The following is a 19921-nucleotide window of genomic DNA, read 5'->3' on the forward strand; positions in this document are numbered from 1 at the left end:
AATGTCGAATATTCAAATTACTTTCCTGAAAAAGCCCAAAAAGCCAAGAACTGCACTGTTGAAAAAACCTGGTATGAATTGTAAAACTGGCAAAGATGGAAGCTGAACTGCATCATCAAAATAAGCAAAGAGCTGAAATACAATGAAGAAAAAGCTGGAAGCTGAACTGTTAAACTGTAGTATCAGTGGTTTAGTAGGAGAAACAGTCTAATCAGAAATAGTAGTAGAAGAAATTGTTGTTGTAGTAGTAGTAGTAGTAGTAGTAGTAGTGCTAAGTCACTGTTGGCCATAACTGAAGAAGATTCTACCTGAACAAGACTCTCTGAGTTAAAATCTGTAAGTCGTATTGATTTAATATCTTCATTTTGAGAATCCCAAGACTCTTGTGAAGACATAGACATGTAATTTGTGTGGATAGTGTTAAAAATGAAATTGAGGCTGTATGAATTAAATTGAAATTAAATTAATTGAAGAAAACTGAAAATTAGAAATGATGTGTGAGAGAGAGGTAGAGATTGAGAAATAGAGAAACAGAGATTAGAGAGTAAGAGAGAGACAGAAAGAGAGAGAGAGACAAAGAGACAGACAGACAGAGAGGAAGAGAAAAAAGAGAGAGAAAGACAGACAAAGAGAGAGAGAGAGAGAGAGAGAGAGAGAGACATACAGACAGTGAGAGACAGACCGACAGTGAGAGACAGACCGACAGAAATACAGACAGACAGTGAGAGAGACAGATATATAGATATACAGATAGATAGAGAGACAGACAGACAGACAGACAGACAGACAGACAGACAGAAGACAAAGACAGATAGGAAGAGAAAAGAGAGAGACACACAGAGAAAGAAAAAGAGAGAGAGAGACAGGAGACGGACAAAGAGAGGGAGACAGAAAAACAGACAGACAGACAGAGTGACAGAGACACTGAGAGATAGAGAGACGGACATACAGACAGACAGGAGTTATAACAATTCCTTCGCCTGAATATCTCCAAGTCATTTGTGTTTGTGTGTGCGTGTAATTTTCTTTGTGTCAAACCTCTCAAACTACTACTGATTAGTCATAAAACCGTAGTTCATATTCCCCTAAATACCAAACCATGAGAGGCAGGATGACTTGATGAACAAGAATATGTAAAAATTGTGTCTGCAGTATTAAAAATGTGGCTGTAGTGGCAATTTAGAAACGGGGTACGGTTCTCTGTGCAAGATCCTTTTGAAGTCTGAATTAACATAGGTCTCTATGGAGTATATAGCTGGATTCCTCTCACTTTAAGGCTGCTGTGACCAAATGTATGAGACTGTTGGATTCCATAGTGTTATGGCTGCGACTAGGACAAGTCAAATCAATTATCTAACGATATAGTTTCTCTAGATGGCATTGCTCTAGCATCCAGCACTACCGTTAAGAACCTTGGAGTTATCTTTGACCAGGATCTGTCTTTTAACTCTTGTATAAAACAGATCTCAAGGACAGCCTTTTTTCATTTACGTAACATTGCGAAAATCAGGCAAATCCCATCTCAAAGTGATGCAGAAAAACTAGTTCATGCATTTGTTACCTCTAGACTAGATTACTGTAACTCCTTATTATCAGGCTGCTCTAATAGGTCTCTTAGATCTTTACAGTTGATCCAGAATGCTGCAGCACGTGTTCTAACAAAAACTAAGAAAAGAGATCATATTACTCCAGTATTAGCTTCTCTGCACTGGCTCCCTGTTAAATCAAGAATAGAATTTAAAATTATTTTACTTACCTACAAAGCTCTAACTGGCCAGGCACCGTCTTATCTTAAGGAACTTATAGTTCCATATTACCCAACTAGAGAGCTGCGCTCAATCAATGCAGGGTTACTTGTGGTTCCTAGAGTATATAAAAGTAGGATGGGAGCCAGAGCCTTCAGTTATCAGGCTCCTCTTCTGTGGAACCAGGTTCCAGTTTCAGTCCGGGGGCAGACACACTCACCACTTTTAAGAGCAGGCTTAAGACCTTCCTTTTTAGATAGAGCTTATATAGTTAGGACTGGTTCTGGTTCAGGTTCGCCTTGGTCCAGCCCCTAGATATGCTGCTATATGCCTAGACAGCCGGGGGACTACTTAGAATACACTGAGCTCCTCTCCCCTATTCTCTCCCTCCATCTTTATGTATTAATCTCCTATTTATGCACATTACTGATTTTGCTTCTTCCCCGGAGTTCTTGTGCTTTCTCGCCTGGCAGGTTCCCAGGAATCGGGGTTATATTTGGACTGTCATCGTGCCACCTGCTGAGGCCCTGCTGACACCCACTACTACTACCACTATCATTATTAGTCACATTACTATTATTATTGCCTGTACGGTTACGCTTATTGACTTGCTTGTACCCTGGAGTCTTTGTGCTTTCTCGCTTCGCAGGCTTCTATAAATTGTGGCTGTACCTTGACCGTGGTCGTGCATCCTGCTACGGCCCCTGACACCGACTGCTACCACCATTATTATTAATAGTCACATTATTATCCCTATTTTCATAATTACAATTCTACTATAATAATTGCTGCTGTTATTATAAGTAGTCTTATTATATGAATAATTTATGTCATATACATTGAATGTGTTGTATCTCTGTTATGCTGTTCATTCTGTACACATGACATCTATTGCATTCTGTCCATCCTGGGAGAAGGATCCCCTCTGTCGTTCTCCCATAGGTTTCTTCCTTTTTTCTCCCTGTTAATGTTTAGGGTTTTTCCTAAGTGAGACAGAGGATGTCGCATGTGTACAGATTGTAAAGCCCTCTGAGGCAAATTTGTAATTTGTGATTCTGGGCTATACAAAATAAACTGAATTGAATTGAAGTTTATCTACAATTTGACCCAAAAAATGATGCCTGAAGAGAGAAAATTGTGGGAATTCTGGCAACTTTAAAATATTTTTTTCACAAGATTCTGAAGCTCCTCTCACTCTAGCGATGGCATCATGTTCTCTAGGTCTGAACATTCCATCCAATACACACCCATTATAAATTCTGAAAACTTAAACTTAAACTGTCATGAAATCTGTGCTAGCTATGAAAATGCCCATTTGGCCCAATATAGTCCAGAGTTTTGTTAACGTTTTAAACTGCAAATCATTTTTCTACGTTAAAGTATGGCGAGTCAGTCTGGGCCCAAAGTTGAGTGTTTTTTAACTCTCTTCACTCCCAAAATGCATTCATCCCTATGGGGAAATTTCTTGCCGTTTTTCCTGGTTCCCATGGAAACCACTAGGCGAATCTCTAAGAAAAGTCATAGCATACGATTTCCAACGAGGCCGCACGTTTTGATGTATTTTGAGGCATGTGCTTGCAACGCTTCGGGACGAGTTACGCGCCAAACTTTTGTACGGAAGATGGAGAATAAGAAAAATAGCATTATTAAGCCTGCAGGATTATATACTATGTGCTGTTGTACAAAGCTTTACAGCCTTGTTGCTTCACATCCATACAGAATAATAATCCTCTTTATCAATAACTGCTCTGTTACACTGTCACACAGATCTTCATTGGTAACATATTCAGTTTATCAACAGTGTTAATGTATGGAAACATCCTCTCAGTGAAAGTGTGTGTAAAGGTGTGTATGTGTTTGTTAGTATCAAGATCAGAGAATGACAGCTTTCCTCTGTTCCAGTCCAGATTCACTCTGATCCTCTGGAGCTTCTTCTGCACTTGGAGATCAGTGACTAGACCTGGTGGTGACAGTGCTGAGTATTTACCTTCATAGAACCCTATACTCCATAATCCAGATTGTATGCACCCCTTCCTCTGGACAGATTCTGCTAACACACCGACTTCCCAGTATATACTGTCTCCAACATCAACATCCCAGCTGTGAGTCCCTGAGTTAAAGCCCTCAGAGCCCAGAACAGACCAGTATTTATCAATCCTCTCTGGATTATCAGGAAGCTGCTGTTCCTCTCCTCGTCTCACACTGGTCAGATCTTCAGACAGGATGAGTCTTGGATGAGCAGTGTTTGGGTCCAGAACCAGAGGAGTGTAGGAGACCATGTCCTTCATCTTGTTCCAGATGTTGAAGGTCAGGTTGCCCAGGTGTTTGGCCTCATCTATCAGAGCTCCTGAGAGCAGCTGTGGATCCTCCAGCAGGGGGCGCTGCTGGACTCTTTCCACTGCAGCCTTGTAGTTGTTGAGGAATGAGACGTCTTCAGCTCTCAGCTCGTCCTCTGTGGCTCTGACTGTGTCTGAAAGAGCTGCCATCTCTCTGCTCAGAGCCTCCATCTTCTCCTTCATCATCTGACTCTTCTGCTCCTCTTCCTCCCTCAGTGCAGCCATCCTGGCCTCCTCTTCCTCCTCTAGAAACTGGTGGAGCTTCTTAAACTGATCCTGAATCTGCCTCTCTGTGAGTCGGGCCTGGACCTTCATGTGTTCTGCTGTTTGATCAAACTTCACTTTAACTCGTTTGAAAACCTTTAACTTCCTCTTTAAGGGCTTCAGAGTTCCCTGAAGTTTCTTCTTGTATCGTTGAGCAGCTTCATCGATGGGTCTAAATCTGTGGTTGGTGTGTTTTTCTGAATCTCTGCAGACGACACACACTGGCTGCTGATGGTCCAGACAGAAGAGTTTGAGTTTCTCAGAGTGCAGACTGCAGAGATCCTCCTCTGATCTGGAAGCCATTTTGTCTCTGAGTGAAGCTGAAAACACAGCAGACAGAAAGAACAGTCAGTCATGGCTCCACCTCCCTCCTCTACTAACTTCACTAAAATCTGCTTTAACTTTGATTCGTGTTTTTAGTCAAACTCACATTCAGTGTGTGGAGTGTCAGCAGGTTGAAGCAGCGGTGTTGTAGTTTTTCTCTTTTCTCTCCTGTAGCTGAACTCACTCAGATGAAGTTGTTAGTTTGTTCTGAAGATGAATCTGATCGTCTGTCTGTTTGTCTCTCTTAGGTGAAGACGAATAATAAACTGTTTCCTGGTTTGTCTCAGGTGAGGTGCGTCTCAGTCCAAAGTTCTGATTTATTCCTGGATATGTAGACTGATAAGATAGCATCAGACTGTTGCAAAAGTTATGATGGTTTCAAAGTTTGAATGCAGGTTGAGTGAAGTGGAGTTTAAATATTATTTACTAAGATACTTGGAATATTCTGGGAATTGGGGACCATGGATCATCAAAGTAAAGAGCTAACGTGGAGTATTGTTGGAGATTGGTATGATGTGCAATGAAAGTCTTATAATTTGTGTGAATAAATTGCACATCAACCTAAAAATTTGAGCCCATTTATCTTCATAAGCCTCACACTGAATCTGAAACATTTGTATTTTACAGTTCAGAAACAGAAATCCCCAGCCAGACGATGGGAAGAGAGTGTCGGGTTTGGGGACCTCAGAATTCTGACTCTGCTCTTTGCAGATGATGTGGTTCTGTTCGCTCCATCAGAACATCACCTTGCTCTGCCAGAAAACGATGCCCAGGTTGGGAGTAAGTAAGTGAGGGAGTGCAAGTATCTCATGGTCTTGTTCACCAGTGCGGGTAAAATGGAGCGGGAGCTAGACAGATGGTTGGGGAGACGAGTTAGACCGCAAAGCTCTCTATTTGCTAGTCCATCTATGTTCTGACTCTTACCTATGGTCATGAGCTTTGGGTACTGACCAAAATAATGAGATCCGGGCTCAGCCTTAGAGATTGGGTGAGGAGCTCAGACATCCGCTCTTAGCTCAAAGGAGAGGCTGCCCATTCACGTCAAAAGGGAACATCGGATCAGGATCCCTCTGATTGCCTCCCTTTAGAGGTTTTCCAGATACGTCCAACTGGTAAAAGGTCCTGTAGTAGACCCAGAACTCTGTAGAGGGGTTATAGTATATCTCGTCTGGCCCGAGAACGCCTCAGGGTTCCTCTGGAAGAGATGGAAATGTTGCTGTGGAGTGGAATATCTGTTTTATTTTGACTTATCTATTTGTTTATCTATCTGCCTGCCTCGCAAAAAACAACTGGTATGTCTGTTCATATGTGTGTAAGAATGTGAAAGTATATAAGTATGTACTAGTGTAGTAGGCTTAAGACCTTCCTTTTGATAGCGCTTATAGTTAGGGCTGGTTCAGGTTCGCCTTGGTCCAGCCCTTAGATATGCTGCTATATGCCTAGACAGCTGGGGGACTACCTAGGATACGCTGAGCTCCTCTCTCCTCTTCTCTCCCTCCATCTTTATGTATTAATCTACTATTTATGCACATTACTGACTTTGCTTCCCTTATCGTGGCTGTACCTGGACTGTGGTCGTGCCTCCTGCTGTGGCCCTGCTGACACCCACTGCTATTACCACTATCATTATTAGTCACATTACTATTATTATTCCCTGCACTATTACGCTTATTGGCTTTGCTTCTACCCTGGAGTCTTTGTGCTTTCTCGCCTCGCAGGTTTCCATAAATCGTGGCTGTACCTGGACTGTGGTCGTATCACCTACTGTGGCCCTGCTGACACCCACTGCTACTACCATTATTATTATTAGTCAAATTACTATTACCAGTCCTTGAATGCAGCATCTGGCCCAGTATAAACATTAACATCTTCTGTTTCATTAACCCGTCGTACCAGGACCAGTTTAGTACCAGTTGGTGCACGCGATCATGACGTTAAACGAGATGTTAAACAACCAAAATGAGAGGCAAAATGACTACAAATAAACACAAAGAACCACAAAGAGACACAAAACAACCAAAAATATGTCCCTTTGAACCACTGGTTCTTATTCTTATGTTATGTTCACTGTCTCATAATCCGTTTATGACTAACAGTTAGTGGAACGATTAATAAACTGTTTCCTGGTTTGTCTCAGGTGAGGTGCGTCTCAGTCCAAAGTTCTGATTTATTCCTGGATATGTAGACTGATAAGATAGCATCAAACTGTTGCAAAAGTTATGATGGTTTCAAAGTTTGAATGCAGGTTGAATGAAGTGGAGGAGTTTAAATATTATTGAGTAAGATCCTCGTAATATTCTGGGAATTGGGGACCATGGATCATCAAAGTAAAGAGCTAACGTGGAGTATTGTTGGAGATTGGTATGATGTGCAATGAAAGTCTTATCATTTGTGTGAATAAATTGCACATCAACCTAAAACTTTGAGCCCATTTATCTTCATAAGCCTCACACTGAATCTGAAACATTTGTATTTTACAGTTCAGAAACAGAAATCCCCAGCCAGACGATGGGAAGAGAGTGTCGGGTTTGGGGACCTCAGAATTCTGACTCTGCTCTTTGCAGATGATGTGGTTCTGTTCGCTCCATCAGAACATCACCTTGCTCTGCCAGAAAATGATGCCCAGGTTGGGAGTAAGTAAGTGAGGGAGTGCAAGTATCTCATGGTCTTGTTCACCAGTGCGGGTAAAATGGAGCGGGAGCTAGACAGATGGTTGGGGAGACGAGTTAGACCGCAAAGCTCTCTATTTGCTAGTCCATCTATGTTCTGACTCTTACCTATGGTCATGAGCTTTGGGTACTGACCAAAATAATGAGATCCGGGCTCAGCCTTAGAGATTGGGTGAGGAGCTCAGACATCCGCTCTTAGCTCAAAGGAGAGGCTGCCCATTCACGTCAAAGGGAACATCGGATCAGGATCCGTCTGAGTGCCTCCCTTTAGAGGTTTTCCAGGTACGTCCAACTGGTAAAAGGTCCTGTAGTAGACCCAGAACTCTGTAGAGGGGTTATAGTATATCTCGTCTGGCCCGAGAACGCCTCAGGGTTCCTCTGGAAGAGATGGAAAATGTTGCTGTGGAGTGGAATATCTTTTTTATTTTGACTTATCTATTTGTTTATCTATCTGCCTGCCTCGCAAAAAACAACTGGTATGTCTGTTCATATGTGTGTAAGAATGTGAAAGTATATAAGTATGTACTAGTGTCGTAGGCTTAAGACCTTCCTTTTTGATAGCGCTTATAGTTAGGGCTGGTTCAGGTTCGCCTTGGTCCAGCCCGTAGATATGCTGCTATATGCCTAGACAGCCGGGGGACTACCTAGGATACGCTGAGCTCCTCTCTCCTCTTCTCTCCCTCCATCTTTATGTATTAATCTACTATTTATGCACATTACTGACTTTGCTTCCCTTATCGTGGCTGTACCTGGACTGTGGTCGTGCCTCCTGCTGTGGCCCTGCTGACACCCACTGCTATTACCACTATTATTATTAGTCACATTACTATTATTATTCCCTGCACTATTACACTTATTGGCTTTGCTTCTACACTGGAGTCTTTGTGCTTTCTCGCCTCGCAGGTTTCCATAAATCGTGGCTGTACCTGGACTGTGGTCGTATCACCTACTGTGGCCCTGCTGACACCCACTGCTACTACCATTATTATTATTAGTCACATTACTATTACCTGTACTATTACGCTTATTGGCTATCCTTCTACCCTGAAGCCCTTTTTGCTTTCTCGCCTCGCAGGTTTCTATGAATCGTTGTGGTATCTGGACCGTGGTCGTGCCTCCTGCTGTGACCCGGCTGACCCACTGCTACTTCGTTTATTATTATTAGTCACATTACTATTACTATTCCGTATATCATTATTTTAATTCTACTAAAGTCATTGCTGCTTTTATTATCAGTCTTAATTTTTTCCTTCGTTACTCTGCTTACTACTGTCATTATATGAATCATTCATGTCATATACATTAAATGTGTTGTATCTCTGTTTTTACTGTACCGATGTGAGGGTTCCGGGACAGAGGATGTCGCATGTGTACAGATAGTAAAGCCCTCTGAGGCAAATTTGTAATTTGTGATTTTGGGCTATACAAATAAACTGAATTGAATTGAATTAGTATCCAGCTTTTATGATGTTTTATGTTTTAATATGAGCATAAATGTAGGGGGGAAAAAATAACAATAGTTGAATAATAATATTATTATATTAATATTAATGGGGGAACAGAATCCGTACATTTGCGCCGGTCTTGGTGTCAAAGGTTTGAATGCAAAACATTGTTATTCCATATTTTCATCGATGAATGGGTGGAATAATTCTTGTAAGAGGTGCAACTGATTATTGCAGCTACAGGTTAGCCTGTAATATTGCACATAGCATGTTGTACATAGCTTTTAGTTTTAAGTTTCTCATTTCCATTCAACATCTACCTCCCTTTATATATTAAGTCTCCAGCAGGGGTAAAGTGCCCATGTATGTGCTTTCTCCCATCATGCCTCTCTTTCTCCCTCCCTCCCTTGTTTTCACTCCAGGTGCCAACAAGGTGATTGGCTTCCACCTGTGCAGGATGGTCATCCTGCTCATTGGTTTCAACAGACTTCAAGCTGGCCAATCAGCAGAGTGGAGCCCAGAATGAAAGGAGTTTGTTCTCTTTTTTGATCTCTGCCTGTTTGAGCTGTGACACTGTGTTGATAACTTGTTAAGGTTTGTGGTGAGAGATGGAGGACAATAAGGTGAGGATGATTGGCCAGTGTCACCCCTGTATTTGTTTTGGTGAAGCTATTTTTTAGAAACCATTTTGTTTGTTTTGTTTTCAGAGGTAGGAGTTAACAAGGCCTAGTTTTGTTCTATTGATTTCTATTAATTTGGCACGACCATGTTTTCCCGTCCTCTCCCAGTTTGAAAGTTTGAGTTTGAAATAATTCACCTTAATTGTTACTTCTACTCTTGACTCTTTCATATTCTTTGGTTGTCTGGTTATCATCTATACTTTTCCCTAGACTAAAAAAGGGGACGTAGCAATAGACAAACAGTGCTGTCATGGTCCTGTTCCTATTTCTTGTCTTATTTTGATAGTCTCTCTCAGTGTCATGTCTTATTTTACTTCATGACTTTGTCTTTTCCCTCCTGTTTTATATCTCACCTGTTACATTAGTTGATTTGTAAATAAGGCTTTGCAGAAATAGTCAACATGCTTGTTCTGCCTTACAGTCAGTGTGTCTTGGTGGGAAATTATGAATGTTACAAAATAATTTGTACAAATATGTTGAGCATTAAACACCTTTTCATTTTAAATCTTGACATTATTGAGACAAAAGTATAAAAACATCTTTATCATTGGTGTCAAAATAATAATGTTTATTTTAATTAAGAAAGTACAATGCACATGAAAAACAAGCCATTGTATTAATGTGCCAGACGGCTTATTCTGTGTGGCTATGTAGCAACAAGGCTGTAAAGCCTTCTTCTTATTCTCTCTTCCTTTGTTGTCATTGTTTTTGCTTCACATTAAGTTGCTTTTATTGGATATCACACGGTTCATTTTTGGGAGGCAGGAATCTGAGGACTGTTGTTGAATTGGATGGATCTCATATGAAGCACAAGCGTCTCTGCAGGGAAAGTTTGGCTGTTGTGTGAATGAAACGGCTCGAGAAGTTATTATTTTACAGTTCTGGATCCATGGTGAGTTGATTATTTGGTGTAATCGAGGTAGAAACAAAATATTCCCTAAATGCTCCATATTCATGTCACCCAAGAATAATCTATGTTTGGTTTTGTCCATGTGCTGCTGCTCCTCGTGCTTTATTGTTCTTATTGTTTGTAAAATGTCTCCTTACCATGTTGCATCAAATAGAAAATCGTTCGTATGTATTTTTTTAAATTGTATAAATTGTAAACATTTCATGTAATTAAACAATTATAATAATTGTCAACTTTATAATCTGAACTAGAACTTAATATAAAGTTTGTTAGATCTGAACAATGATAGGGCACTCAAACATAATAACAATTAATAATTAATAATAATAATAATAATAATAATAATAATAATGATAATGATAATAATAATAATAATAATAATAATAATAATAATGATAATAATCAGCTTTAATCGTCAATGTACATACATTTATATACATTAAATTTAGCTTCTGCATTTAACCCATCCCTGAGGAGCAGTGGGCTGCTTAGAAGTGTCTTCTGGTCTTTATTACAATCACGTGTCAAAATCAAAAATGAACAGAAATTCAAAATGGCACAGTAGCAATAAAAATAAACTAAACTAACTAAACATAAAGATTTCACTCAGAAATCCTGAGTGAAATCATTTTACACAAACAAAACAGTCTTCTGTTTTCTCTTATTGTTTCTAAATGTAGCACTTGAAGCAGTTCAGCATATTTATTATATTTATGTACATAAATGATTCTTGCAAAATTTGGATTGCATCCATGTAAGTTGCTTTGGATGAAAGTGTCATCAAAATTGATATAATGTAATAAAGGTCAACAATAGACAATAGCAGATTTTTGATAACAAAATAATGATAAATAAAAACTATAATGAAACAATGACTGAAAACAAAGATAAACATGTGTTTGGATTAATGAAACAGCAGAAGGACAGGTGAAGCTCAACAGGTTCAATTCAGTGACTGTTCCCTTTTAAGAAATGGACATTATAATGAATATAATAATCCTCTTTATGAATAACTGCTCTGTTCCACTGTCACACTGATCTTCATCGGTAATATCTTCAGTTTATAAACAGTGTTCATATATGGAAACATCCTCTCAGTGAAAGTGTGTGTGAAGGTGTGTATGTGTGTGTTAGTATCAAGATCAGAGAACGACAGCTTTCCTCTGTTCCAGTCCAGATTCACTCTGATCCTCTGGAGCTTCTTCTGCACTTTGAGATCAGTGACTGGACCTGGTGGTGACCGTGCTGAGTATTTACCTTTATAGAACGCTATTATCCATAATCCAGACTGTATGTCTCCCTTCCTCTGGACAGACTCTGCTAACACACCCAGAAACCAGAGTGTACTGTCTCCAACATCAACATCCCAGCTGTGAGTCCCTGAGTTAAAGCCCTCAGAGCCCAGAACAGACCAGTAATAATCAAACCTCTCTGGATTATCAGGAAGCTGCTGTCTCTCTCCTCCTCTCACACTGGTCAGATCTTCAGACAGGATGAGTACTGGACCAGCAGTGTTTGGGTCCAGAACCAGAGGAGTGTAGGAGACCATGTCCTTCATCTTGTTCCAGATGTTGAAGGTCAGGTTGCCCAGGTGTTTGGCCTCGTCTATCAGAGCTCCTGAGAGCAGCTGTGGATCCTCCAGCAGGGGGCGCTGCTGGACTCTTTCCACTGCAGCCTTGTAGTTGTTGAGGAATGAGACGTCTTCAGCTCTCAGCTCGTCCTCTGTGGCTCTGACTGTGTCTGAAAGAGCTGCTATCTCTCTGCTCAGAGCCTCCATCTTCTCCTTCATCATCTGACTCTTCTGCTCCTCTTCCTCCCTCAGTGCAGCCATCCTGGCCTCCTCTTCCTCCTCTAGAAACTGGTGGAGCTTCTTAAACTGATCATGAATCTGCCTCTCTGTGCGTCGGGCCTGGACCTTCATGTGTTCTGCTGTTTGATCAAACTTCACTTTAACTTGTTCACAAACCTTTAACTTCTCCTTTAAGGGCTCCAGAGTTTCCTGAAGTTTCTTCTTGTGTTGTTGAGCAGCTTCATCGATGGGTCTGAATCTGTGGTTGGTGTGTTTCTCTGAATCTCTGCAGACGACACACACTGGCTGCTGATGGTCCAGACAGAAGAGTTTGAGTTTCTCAGAGTGCAGACTGCAGAGAGCCTCTGAAGCTCTCTGATCTCTCTCCTGTAAGAAACTCTCACACAGGTTCTTTAACGCCAGGTTACGAGGTGGTTCTTCCTTTGAAGATCTTCTCTTACAAACTGGACACTCCTGTGTTGGTTTCTCTCTCCACCAGCTCTTCAGACAGTCTTTACAGAAGCTGTGGCTACATGACAGAACAACAGGATCTCTAAAGACTTCATGACAGACCGGACAGCAGAGATCCTCCTCTGATCTGGAAGCCATTTTGTCTCTGAGTGAAGCTGAAAACACAGCAGACAGAAAGAACAGTCAGTCATGGCTCCACCTCCCTCCTCTACTAACTTCACTGAAATCTACTTTCACTTTGAGTCGTGTTTTTAGTCAAACTCACGTTCAGTGTGTGGAGTGTCAGCAGGTTGAAGCAGCAGTGTTGTAGTTTTCCTCTTTTCTCTCCTGTAGCTGAACTCACTCAGATGAAGTTGTTAGTTTGTTCTGAAGATGAATCTGATCGTCTGGTTTTCAGTCTGTGTGTCTCTCTTTAGTGAGGACGAATAATAAACTGTTTCCTGGTTTGTTTCAGGTGAGTCAGGTGAGGGGTGGAGCTTTGTCACACCTCCTCTGCTGAATGTTGTTGGATCACTTGTAACACTGAGGTGTGTCTCATTCCAAAGTACTGATTTATTGCTGGATATGTGGACTGATAAGAGAGCAGCAGGCTGTTGTAAAATGTATGATGGTTTCAAAGTTTGAATGCAGGTTGAATGAAGTGGAACAGTTTAAATATAATTTAGTAAGATCCTGGGAATATTCTGGGTATGGAGGACCATGGAACATCAAAGGAAAGGGCAAACGTGGAGTATTGTTGGAGAGGGATATGATGTGCAATGAAAGTCTTATAATTTGGGTGAATACATTTCCTGGTTTGTCTCAGGTGAGTCAGGTGAGGGGTGGAGCTTTGTCACACCTCCTCTGCTGAATGTTGTTGGATCACTTGTAACACTGAGGTGTGTCTCAGTCCAAAGTATTGATTCATTGCTGTTATGTGGACTGATAAGAGTGCAGCAGGCAAAAGTTATGATGGTTTCAAAGTTTGAATGCAGGTTGAATGAAGTGGAGGAATTTAATTATTATTTATGTAGCGTTGTTAATAACTACGTTAAAATTAAAATATTGCTTACGTTAAAAATTGCTAAATCCTAAATAGGAGAAAATAATAAAAATACAATCAATAATTTGGTAACAAATTATCCAGTCTCAATATCTCAGGCGTAAATCCTGATTTCAGTGACCTCATAGTTCCCACCTTGAATCAATATGACAGACAACGACTTGGCGATAAATGAGTAATTTATTTCTACAGGGATTAAATGAATGGATGAGATTAATAATTAAACAAGAATACAAATCAGGAATGAATTGATTTCAGATAAACAGGCAATATCATATCAGATAGTGAAGAAAAGTTGAGGTCTCCTCTTTCTCCTATCCCTATAATTTTGCTTCTACCCTGGAGTCTTTGTGCTTTCTCGCCTCGCAGGTTTCCATAAATCGTGGCTGTACCTGGACTGTGGTCGTATCACCTACTGTGGCCCTGCTGACACCCACTGCTACTACCATTATTATTATTAGTCAAATTACTATTACCTGTACTATTACGCTTATTGGCTATCCTTCTACCCTGAAGCCCTTTTTGCTTTCTCGCCTCGCAGGTTTCTATGAATCGTTGTGGTATCTGGACCGTGGTCGTGCCTCCTGCTGTGACCCGGCTGACCCACTGCTACTTCGTTTATTATTATTAGTCACATTACTATTACTATTCCGTATATCATTATTTTAATTCTACTAAAGTCATTGCTGCTTTTATTATCAGTCTTAATTTTTTCCTTCGTTACTCTGCTTACTACTGTCATTATATGAATCATTCATGTCATATACATTAAATGTGTTGTATCTCTGTTTTTACTGTACCGATGTGAGGGTTCCGGGACAGAGGATGTCGCATGTGTACAGATAGTAAAGCCCTCTGAGGCAAATTTGTAATTTGTGATTTTGGGCTATACAAATAAACTGAATTGAATTGAATTAGTATCCAGCTTTTATGATGTTTTATGTTTTAATGTGAGCATAAATGTAGGGGGAAAAAATAACAATAGTTGAATAATAATATTATTATATTAATATTAATGGGGGAACAGAATCCGTACATTTGCGCCGGTCTTGGTGTCAAAGGTTTGAATGCAAAACATTGTTATTCCATATTTTCATCGGATGGGTGGAATAATTCTTGTAAGAGGTGCAACTGATTATTGCAGCTACAGGTTAGCCTGTAATATTGCACATAGCATGTTGTACATAGCTTTTAGTTTTAAGTTTCTCATTTCCATTCAACATCTACCTCCCTTTATATATTAAGTCTCCAGCAGGGGTAAAGTGCCCATGTATGTGCTTTCTCCCATCATGCCTCTCTTTCTCCCTCCCTCCCTTGTTTTCACTCCAGGTGCCAACAAGGTGATTGGCTTCCACCTGTGCAGGATGGTCATCCTGCTCATTGGTTTCAACAGACTTCAAGCTGGCCAATCAGCAGAGTGGAGCCCAGAATGAAAGGAGTTTGTTCTCTTTTTTGATCTCTGCCTGTTTGAGCTGTGACACTGTGTTGATAACTTGTTAAGGTTTGTGGTGAGAGATGGAGGACAATAAGGTGAGGATGATTGGCCAGTGTCACCCCTGTATTTGTTTTGGTGAAGCTATTTTTTAGAAACCATTTTGTTTGTTTTGTTTTCAGAGGTAGGAGTTAACAAGGCCTAGTTTTGTTCTATTGATTTCTATTAATTTGGCACGACCATGTTTTCCCGTCCTCTCCCAGTTTGAAAGTTTGAGTTTGAAATAATTCACCTTAATTGTTACTTCTACTCTTGACTCTTTCATATTCTTTGGTTGTCTGGTTATCATCTATACTTTTCCCTAGACTAAAAAAGGGGACGTAGCAATAGACAAACAAAGCTGTCATGGTCCTGTTCCTATTTCTTGTCTTATTTTGATAGTCTCTCTCAGTGTGTCATGTCTTATTTTACTTCATGACTTTGTCTTTTCCCTCCTGTTTTATATCTCACCTGTTACATTAGTTGATTTGTAAATAAGGCTTTGCAGAAATAGTCAACATGCTTGTTCTGCCTTACAGTCAGTGTGTCTTGGTGGGAAATTATGAATGTTACAAAATAATTTGTACAAATATGTTGAGCATTAAACACCTTTTCATTTTAAATCTTGACATTATTGAGACAAAAGTATAAAAACATCTTTATCATTGCTGTCAAAATAATAATGTTTATTTTAATTAAGAAAGTACAATGCACATGAAAAACAAGCCATTGTATTAATGTGCCAGACGGCTTATTCTGTGTGGCTATGTAGCAACAAGGCTGTAAAGCCTTCTTCTTATTCTCCTTCTTCCGTACAAAAGTTTGGCGCGTATCTCCTTCCACAGCATTCTCAGCACATGCATCAAAATACATCAAAACGTGCAGCCTAGTCGGGAATAGTGTGCTATGGCTTTTCTCAGAGATTCGCCCAGCGGTTTCCACGGGAAAAACTATGAAACCTTAAATGAATGCACTATGTATTCTTGATGCTTTGTATCTGTTTGCCTCGCCCTAATCTTACCTGTGCAGTGGGAAGATTCCAGTTGGGTGAGGCTGGGAGGGTGAAATGTCATTCATTGATCTGTAGAGAAGATAGGTAGCTGCTTCCTTTGTTGTCATTGTTTTTGCTTCACATTAAGTTGCTTTTATTGGATATCACACGGTTCATTTTTGGGAGGCAGGAATCTGAGGACTGTTGTTGAATTGGATGGATCTCATATGAAGCACAAGCGTCTCTGCAGGGAAAGTTTGGCTGTTGTGTGAATAAAACGGCTCGAGAAGTTATTATTTTACAGTTCTGGATCCATGGTGAGTTGATTATTTGGTGTAATCGAGGTAGAAACAAAATATTCCCTAAATGCTCCATATTCATGTCACCCAAGAATAATCTGCTTGGTTTTGTCCACGTGCTGCTGCTCCTCGTGCTTTATTGTTCTTATTGTTTGTAAAATGTCTCCTTACCATGTTGCATCAAATAGAAAATCGTTCGTATGTATTTTTTTAAATTGTATAAATTGTAAACATTTCATGTAATTAAACAATTATTATAATAATTGTCAACTTTATAATCTGAACTAGAACTTAATATAAAGTTTGTTAGATCTGAACAATGATAGGGCACTCAAACATAATAATAATTAATAATTAATAATTAATAATAATAATAATAATAATAATAATAATAATAATAATAATAATAATGATAATAATCAGCTTTAATCGTCAATGTACATACATTTATATACATTAAATTTAGCTTCTGCATTTAACCCATCCCTGAGGAGCAGTGGGCTGCTTAGAAGTGTCTTCTGGTCTTTATTACAATCACGTGTCAAAATCAAAAATGAACAGAAATTCAAAATGGCACAGTAGCAATAAAAATAAACTAAACTAACTAAACATAAAGATTTCACTCAGAAATCCTGAGTGAAATCATTTAACACAAACAAAACAGTCTTCCATTTTCTCTTATTGTTTCTAAATGTAGCACTTGAAGCAGTTCAGCATATTTATTATATTTATGTACATAAATGATTCTTGCAAAATTTGGATTGCATCCATGTAAGTTGCTTTGGATGAAAGTGTCATCAAAATTGATATAATGTAATAAAGGTCAACAATAGACAATAGCAGATTTTTGATAACAAAATGATGATAAATAAAAACTATAATGAAACAATGACTGAAAACAAAGATAAACATGTGTTTGGATTAATGAAACAGCAGAAGGACAGGTGAAGCTCAACAGGTTCAATTCAGTGACTGTTCCCTTTTAAGAAATGGACATTATAATGAATATAATAATTCTCTTTATGAATAACTGCTCTGTTCCACTGTCACACTGATCTTCATCGGTAACATCTTCAGTTTATCAACAGTGTTAATGTATGGAAACATCCTCTCAGTGAAAGTGTGTGTGAAGGTGTGTATGTGTGTGTTAGTATCAGGATCAGAGAACGACAGCTTTCCTCTGTTCCAGTCCAGATTCACTCTGATCCTCTGGAGCTTCTTCTGCACTTTGAGATCAGTGACTGGACCTGGTAGTGACACTGCTGAGTATTTACCTTTATAGAACCATATACTCCATAATCCAGACTCTATGTCTCCCTTCCTCTGGACAGACTCTGCTAACACACCCAGTAACCAGACTGTACTGTCTCCAACATCAACATCCCAGCTGTGAGTCCCTGAGTTAAAGCCCTCAGAGCCCAGAACAGACCAGTAATCATCAAACCTCTCTGGATTATCAGGAAGCTGCTGTCTCTCTCCTTCTCACACTGGTCAGATCTTCAGACAGGATGAGTTCTGGATCAGCAGTGTTTGGGTCCAGAACCAGAGGAGTGTAGGAGACCATGTCCTTCATCTTGTTCCAGATGTTGAAGGTCAGGTTGCCCAGGTGTTTGGCCTCGTCTATCAGAGCTCCTGAGAGCAGCTGTGGATCCTCCAGCAGGGGGCGCTGCTGGACTCTTTCCACTGCAGCCTTGTAGTTGTTGAGGAATGAGACGTCTTCAGCTCTCAGCTCGTCCTCTGTGGCTCTGACTGTGTCTGAAAGAGCTGCTATCTCTCTGCTCAGAGCCTCCATCTTCTCCTTCATCATCTGACTCTTCTGCTCCTCTTCCTCCCTCAGTGCAGCCATCCTGGCCTCCTCTTCCTCCTCTAGAAACTGGTGGAGCTTCTTAAACTGATCCTGAATCTGCCTCTCTGTGCGTCGGGCCTGGACCTTCATGTGTTCTGCTGTTTGATCAAACTTCACTTTAACTTGTTCACAAACCTTTAACTTCTCCTTTAAGGGCTCCAGAGTTTCCTGAAGTTTCTTCTTGTGTTGTTGAGCAGCTTCATCGATGGGTCTGAATCTGTGGTTGGTGTGTTTCTCTGAATCTCTGCAGACGACACACACTGGCTGCTGATGGTCCAGACAGAAGAGTTTGAGTTTCTCAGAGTGCAGACTGCAGAGAGCCTCTGAAGCTCTCTGATCTCTCTCCTGTAAGAAACTCTCACACAGGTTCTTTAACACCAGGTTACAAGGTGGTTCTTCCCTTGAAGATCTTCTCTTACAAACTGGACACTCCTGTGTTGGTTTCTCTCTCCACCAGCTCTTCAGACAGTCTTTACAGAAGCTGTGGCTACATGACAGAAGAACAGGATCTCTAAAGACTTCATGACAGACCGGACAGCAGAGATCCTCCTCTGATCTGGAAGCCATTTTGTCTCTGAGTGAAGCTGAAAACACAGCAGACAGAAAGAACAGTCAGTCATGGCTCCACCTCCCTCCTCTACTAACTTCACTGAAATCTACTTTAACTTTGAGTCGTGTTTTTAGTCAAACTCACATTCAGTGTGTGGAGTGTCAGCAGGTTGAAGCAGCAGTGTTGTAGTTTTCCTCTTTTCTCTCCTGTAGCTGAACTCACTCAGATGAAGTTGTTAGTTTGTTCTGAAGATGAATCTGATCGTCTGGTTTTCAGTCTGTGTGTCTCTCTTTAGTGAGGACGAATAATAAACTGTTTCCTGGTTTGTTTCAGGTGAGTCAGGTGAGGGGTGGAGCTTTGTCAGACTTCCTCTGCTGAATGTTGTTGGATCACTTGTAACACTGAGGTGTGTCTCATTCCAAAGTATTGATTCATTGCTGGATATGTAGACTGATAAGAGAGCAGCAGGCTGTTGTAAAATGTATGATGGTTTCAAAGTTTGAATGCAGGTTGAATGAAGTGGAACAGTTTAAATATAATTTAGTAAGATCCTGGGAATATTCTGGGTATGGAGGACCATGGAACATCAAAGGAAAGGGCAAACGTGGAGTATTGTTGGAGAGGGGTATGATGTGAAAGTCTTATAATTTGGGTGAATACATTTCCTGGTTTGTCTCAGGTGAGTCAGGTGAGGGGTGGAGCTTTGTCACACCTCCTCTGCTGAATGTTGTTGGATCGCTTGTAACACTGAGGTGTGTCTCAGTCCAAAGTATTGATTCATTGCTGTTATGTGGACTGATAAGAGAGCAGCAGGCAAAAGTTATGATGGTTTCAAAGTTTGAATGCAGGTTGAATGAAGTGGAGGAATTTAATTATTATTCATGTAGCGTTGTTAATAACTATGTTAAAATTAAAATATTGCTTACGTTAAAAATTGCTAAATCCTAAATAGGAGAAAATAATAAAAATACAATCAATAATTTGGTAACAAATTATCCAGTCTCAATATCTCAGGCGTAAATCCTGATTTCAGTGACCTCATAGTTCCCACCTTGAATCAATATGACAGACAACGACTTGGCGATAAAT

The 19921-nt window shown here is 40.2% G+C and overlaps 2 protein-coding genes across 2 annotated transcripts; both read right to left on the bottom strand.

Moving 5' to 3' along the window:
* Window positions 1–3496: 3496 nt before the first annotated feature.
* LOC129105182 (E3 ubiquitin-protein ligase TRIM39-like) lies at window positions 3497–13060 on the bottom strand. The gene is made up of 4 exons (XM_054616069.1): window positions 12899–13060; window positions 12591–12788; window positions 11401–12533; window positions 3497–4627 (listed from the first exon to the last, which is right to left on the bottom strand). Exons 2-4 carry the CDS (start codon window positions 12769–12771, stop codon window positions 3497–3499), a joined length of 2445 nt encoding a protein of 814 aa, XP_054472044.1. The 5' UTR covers window positions 12772–12788; window positions 12899–13060.
* A 4396-nt stretch (window positions 13061–17456) lies between these two features.
* On the bottom strand, window positions 17457–19139 carry LOC129105183 (zinc-binding protein A33-like). Its single transcript, XM_054616070.1, is given in 3 exon segments — window positions 17457–17906; window positions 17908–18866; window positions 18977–19139. Coding segments are annotated over 2 exon segments (1392 nt in total). The 5' UTR covers window positions 18850–18866; window positions 18977–19139.
* Window positions 19140–19921: the final 782 nt, after the last annotated feature.

Source organism: Anoplopoma fimbria, chromosome 17 (assembly GCF_027596085.1).
Source record: "Anoplopoma fimbria isolate UVic2021 breed Golden Eagle Sablefish chromosome 17, Afim_UVic_2022, whole genome shotgun sequence".
Lineage (NCBI taxonomy): Eukaryota > Metazoa > Chordata > Actinopteri > Perciformes > Anoplopomatidae > Anoplopoma > Anoplopoma fimbria.

What these genes read in the sequence shown, in the direction of transcription:
- LOC129105182 (XM_054616069.1), bottom strand. Translation starts at nt 12,771, where the DNA reads ATGGCTTCCAGATCAGAGGAGGATCTCTGCTGTCCGGTCTGTCATGAA. An exon ending in TTCAAAGGAAGAACCACCTC is followed by an intron (nt 12,534 to 12,590) that starts GTAACCTGGCGT and finishes GAGATCAGAGAG; the next exon opens with CTTCAGAGGCTCTCTGCAGT. An exon ending in CGATGAAGATCAGTGTGACA is followed by an intron (nt 4,628 to 11,400) that starts GTGGAACAGAGC and finishes AGATCAGAGGAG; the next exon opens with GATCTCTGCAGTCTGCACTC.